Here is a 5,546-nt window from a genome sequence, read left to right as displayed (position 1 = left end):
CCCGCCTGCTTCCCAGCCCCTGGGGCCATCCAGCATGCCGCCCGCTGTTTCCAAACCCAGTACGGAGTGTGCCCCTGGGGCTCCCATTGGCAATGCCATCCAGGTAACGTAGCCCCAGCACTGCACCCATTTGGTTTGTACATCAGCAGAGGCCGTTGGCCAGGCATTTCTTGTACCTCCAAAGTGCACTGCAGAGTTTTTAGTCACTAGCTTTGCACTACACTGTCGTTTTGCTACTGTGATCACCTAGACACTACCTCTTTGCAGTTAATACTCAGTATGGACCAACAGGATGTTTCCTTCTGCAACTTCACAGCTCTCCAAAGGGAGCGACAGCAGATGCTGATAATGTCACCTCCACACACCCAGAGGGGAAGAAATAAGAGTTGTGCCAAGCTGGCTAATAATGCCACTTGGATTAGTTGAAAACAACTATGTGGTCACTATGACCTGGAAAAAGCCTCACCTGCTCTCTGTTTCGCAGCATGTGCAGGCACTGCCAACAGAGAAGATTACCAAGAAGCCCATCCCTGAGGAGCACCTTATTCTGAAGACTACGTTTGAAGCTCTTATCCAGAGGTGCCTGCTGTCTGCCTCCGATCCGGTAGGTCTCTGTGGTGTTCTCGGAGCACCCCTGTGTTTGAGTGAATATGCAGGTACCTGCAGCACATCCCAGCCATCAAAGCCTCCCCTGAGATAGCTGCCTTCTGACCTTCTGCCTTCAAGCAGCCACAAGCAATGTGTAGAAAAGCCACATGCATGTAGGATGTGCAACCTGCAGCCAGAGCACAGCCCAGCTGCCCAAGCACTTTGATTCTGCCCCTTACAGCCCTCAGCCTGGGCAGAGCAGGATGGTGTTCTTTATGAGCAGGGAATTAACCCACTGCGGCCCCCTCTGCTTCTCTTTCCTAAGGAGGAGGGTTAAAATTGGTTACAGTTGGGGTTTTGATGTTGATGGTTAAAAAAATAATTAACATTTTTAAAACCTTCAGAAAGGGCTGTCCTTCCTTCTATTAGGTGATCAGTGTTGAGGCATGCCCTGTATGCTTGCTTAACTGCTTCTTACAATTCAGAGCAGGAAGCAGCTGGTATTATGCCAGGTCTGGGCCAAGGCTCACATACATGAGTACATGCCTCAGATTTTGATCTGTAAGCTGTGATCTGTGACAAACTCATTTCAAAAGGGAAAAACACAGCAGCGAAGAGAAAGGTTATGAGCTTTAAAGTGACCACTGGAGCTGGATAGGAAAAACCTCTTCTGTAGCAGTCAGTACTTTGTAAATGAGCCATCTGTCTCAAAGCTTCTCATTTATTTCCAATGGTCAGTAAATAACACGCTGCCCCAAAGCCCAGATGCTGACTGTTCAGTTTGTGCCTGCCACATGCTGAAAGGTGGTTGATGAAAGGCAGGCTGGTGGTGTGCAGAGGGCTTTGTGCACTAAATGTGCTTGGTCAGCAGCACAGACTCTTGCTTCTGTTACGGTGACTGGGAGCTGAGGGCTCTGGCAGTGGCTGTGGGACTATATTGGGCATATGGTGTCACTTCTGTCATATGTCTTGCTGCACAATTCCAGCTGGCTCTGTAGTTTAGACTTGACATCTGCATGTACGTACTCCTCCTTTTCCCTGTGGATCTCAGCCCAGCAGTTTCAGGGTGGACTCACCCATGCACTCCTTTAAAGAAACTTTTTGAGGCCATAGACCTTTCTTTGGACAGACATCATAAGGTTCAGTAGCCTTTGATTGCTCAGAATTGTTTCTTTAAAGGTCAGGCTGTTGAGTGCAGGGATAGAAGTCATACACTGCATGGACCCGTTCACCTTTTTTTTCCTCCGAGTGCCCCTTCTCCCAGGCACAAAGAAGGCAAAAGCATTCAGTTCACATCTACACCCAAGGATTGCTTTTCTGCTTTGCCAACACATATTCCTTGCTTCTTAAGTCTGAGTTTCTTAGGCAGAGCAAGTGTTTCCAGCATGCAGCACTGAGAGGCACCACTCTAACCGTATACATAAGTTACTGTCAGAACAAACGCAGACACTATTCAGTTACTAAATTCCGAAGGGGACAATGGGAACAGGAAGCAATGAGTGAGGAGAACAACTAGTTTGCACTTCTTTCACCTTATTTCTTTTGGCTGGAGAGATGTGTTGCTGTTTACTAAAGACAATTTGTTCCTCTTTGCCTTAGTTGGCCATCTGTAAAATTAAAATATCATGTACACCTTTGCACAGGTTTTGACACTACTGTTCCAAAGTCATGTACCTGAGAAAGTTAGCCAGCCCAAAAGAATTAGCCAGTTTCTTAACTGTTTCTCCTGGGGTACAAGTAGAAGTACAGTTTTCTCTTACTTGTCTTAGTTTCTTGACAACATAACTACTGCTGATGAGGGGTTTTCCACATGTGGCCCAAGATACACGTGCGTGTTCTCCTTTGTGCCCTTTGTCATCTGAACAGCTTTCCCTAATTTCCAGCACAGCAGACAGACACCAGTCTGTTTTTACCCCTGAGCTAGAGCATTCCCTTAGTCTTTCTTATTTTCTCTCTGGGCAATTATTTAATCCAGGGAAACATTTCCAGTTGGTAGGGGAAATGGCAGTATCCTAAGTAAAGATGGATTGATGTGTGTACTGATTTAGGGGTGCACTGACGCCATTTCTACTGCTGTTAACCACCAACTTTTTTGTGCTTCTGTAACTGTAACCTTGATGCTTTATTACTGTTTTATTATTATGGATTTAAATCTTCAATTTTGGTAGCTGCTTGTTTAAAAAAAACAGGGAAGCACAAAGGATCTGTAAGGACAGTTTGGATTAAGCTGTTACTTTTTTTTTTTTTTTTCTGTTGACAGCAAAAGCTTATAAACAAACTCCGGGGTTTACTAATCATGTAATTGAAAATATCATTAGGATTTGCGATAAATGATGACTAGGCTGTACATACTTAAAATTCAGTGACTGCATGTGCCCTTAAGCTCTCATTGACATTGCTGGATATCTTGATTCCAGTAATAACTTTATCCATCTATCATTATGTTTTGCTAGTGAACCATAGAAAAAATTATGCTGCAACTCAGAATTCTATTACTTTCCATATCTTCTATGCCAGTGGGTTTTGCAAATGACCAGTGGCTTTCGGGATACACTTCCACAGTTTACTGTTCTCTGTAGCTAACTAGAGCAGTTAAGTGTGGAGAACTACAGTGATATCATGTGTTTTTTTCCTAGCAAAATCGGGGGAGAAAAGTACAGAGCAAAGAATTCAAATTACGTGTTGGAAAAATGTAGTTGAGAAGGGACTTTATGTTCTGTGTGGACCTCTTGCAATGATATCAGATCAGCATGGTGTTCTTAAAATCACTGTGGTTTAATTTATCTGTTTCTTGCAGCAAACCAAGCGGAAACTAGATGATGCAAATAAACGCCTGGAGTTTCTGTATGACAAGTTAAGGGAACAGACAGTAAGTTCTGGTTTACTTCCTTCCCCTCTGCACCCCCTCTCCTCCCATCAAATATTGCAGATGCAGCCAAGAACTTAATCAGTGGTGTGGACCCCTCTGCAATATGTAGCAGGGGCTTGTTCTTTCTTCAGAAGCATGCTTCATATCCATCCATTGTGTGTTTCCACACATTTCCCAGAAACAGCTGTGTATAGTGCTTGCTGTGCAGACCTTAGTGTTTTGGGGTTATGTCATGAGTTTTATGGTGCTGTGCAGTGACTGTGCTGAGCCAGAGCAGAGCTCCTTGCCGTAGGCACTAGGTGAATGCATCTGGAGGGTCCCCATCCCCAGCTGCTGGCAGAATGAGCCAATACATCAAATTCCTCTGCTTCCACCAGAAAGTGAGAGACCTGCAGCATGGGGTCAAAAAAACCCCTAAACCAGGTTTACATGTTGGAGGCTCTCTGGCTTCACTGGAAGGCAAATGTGCACGTACTTCTGAAGATCTGGTGATTTGTCCAAAGCCTTTCTGGAGGTCTCTGGCAGAACAAAGGACTAGGCTCAGAGCTCTTAGTACCTTAGGATTAGATACTTGTCAGGCTGTCTTTGCTGAGCAATGACCTTTATGCAGAGATTGAAAGCTCAGTAGGTCTTTCATGTGCCAGAGTCTGTCAAAGCAGGTCTCATACGTCAAGGAATTGCATCCAGGGGCTGGCAGTGAAGGCTAGCAGGGCTTTGCAGTACTGCAGAGAAGGTATGTTCTGGTTGAAGTCTGCTGTTAGACCTCCCAGCGGCTGTTCCTAATGTGGTACAGCTCCGGAGATGGCTCTCTTTAAAGAAAAGAACTAATTGCTGCCCTTTGCTGGGGCCCAGATGTTACACTCGGGATTTTTCTAGCACTAGTGTATGCGCTGTTTGTTTCTTTCTGCTGACCTGCCTTGCCTGGCTTCCTTGCAGCTCTCTCCAACCATCGTTACCGGTTTGCACAACATCGTGAAGAGCATCGAAACCCGCAACTATCAGGAAGGACTGAACATCCACACACACATAGTCAGCACCAGCAACTTCAGCGAGACCTCTGCTTTCATGCCAGTTCTGAAAGTTGTCCTCACCCAGGCCAATAAGCTGGGTGTCTGAAGGAACCCTGCATTTGTAAAGCCCAGAGGGTTGCTTTTCCAAAGAAGTGCATTTCTACAGCAAACGTGCAGGAAATGGACCAAATGCTAGTTCCTCATGGCATGTCACAGTACAGCGCTGACAAATGGCATTACACTCTCCCTGCAAAATACTTCGTTCTAGGAGGGCCATGGAGCCCTGGTGCTTTTCTTTTTATTTTAATCTTTCTCCCATCCCTAATGATTCTTGTCTACAAATAGTATATTTAATGAATTATGCCCCATGTTGTCAATTTTTAGATGCATGTTATACTGCTAAACACAGTGGCTTTTAACAACAGATATGTGTTAAAACAACAAGATAGGTTGTGTATCAGACCCTAAACCACATTACTGCCTTCCAACAGATTAAAGAGTCTGATCGCATTGTAAGTGTATTTGGTCTTTCATTTTATGAAGCTGCTTGCAGTTCTGTTACTGCCATTTATGTGTTAAATAGCTTAATTTTGCACTGGGGCAACTGAGCAAAATAAAGGCTGATGTGATATTTTCAATAAATGTTAATTTATTAAAATGTGTCTTTATGAAGTGCAACTTAGAGATTCTGAAACCAGAGCACTGTGGGTGGCTTTCTGTTGCAACCTAGGCGTGAGCATGGGTTTTTTTACCTCCATGCTCATCACTAAAAGCTGTGTTTAACATTTATACTGGCTAAGAGATTTACATTTCAAAGAAAGGTTTAGCAAGGATTCTGAACACAGCTGTGTGTTCTTAAAAGCTCAGAGAAGAAATAATGCAGAGTGGTTTAAGCCACCCGCACAGACACATTGGTATTCTGTGTGTAAACAAGGTGCAAAGTGTTTCTTGCCATCCCCTGAATCTGAAGGTTGCTGCCTCTGCTGCACTGTGAAACTGCAAGGATGCTTCTGCTGGCCATTAGTGAGTTGGGTTGGGTGAGTTTCACAGCATGTTGTCCTTTCCTGTGGCACAGCTGG

At 44.6% G+C, this 5,546-nt stretch overlaps 1 protein-coding gene across 1 annotated transcript in view; it reads left to right on the top strand.

The window, feature by feature from the left end:
- Positions 1-5,125, top strand: part of SEC31A (SEC31 homolog A (S. cerevisiae)) — a 42,744-nt gene extending 37,619 nt beyond the window's left edge. Inside the window, 4 exon segments of the mRNA XM_010019107.1 lie at positions 1-103; positions 485-604; positions 3,386-3,457; positions 4,394-5,125. The exon segment at positions 1-103 is cut by the window's left edge and continues 33 nt beyond it. Of these exon segments, the coding sequence (XP_010017409.1) occupies positions 1-103; positions 485-604; positions 3,386-3,457; positions 4,394-4,573 (475 nt within the window). The 3' untranslated portion in view covers positions 4,574-5,125.
- Positions 5,126-5,546: the final 421 nt, after the last annotated feature.

Source organism: Nestor notabilis, unplaced genomic scaffold, assembly GCF_000696875.1.
Source record: "Nestor notabilis isolate BGI_N333 unplaced genomic scaffold, ASM69687v1 scaffold17907, whole genome shotgun sequence".
NCBI lineage: Eukaryota > Metazoa > Chordata > Aves > Psittaciformes > Psittacidae > Nestor > Nestor notabilis.
Note: the sequence above shows the minus strand (reverse complement) of the source record. Positions and strands in the feature narration are given on the sequence as shown.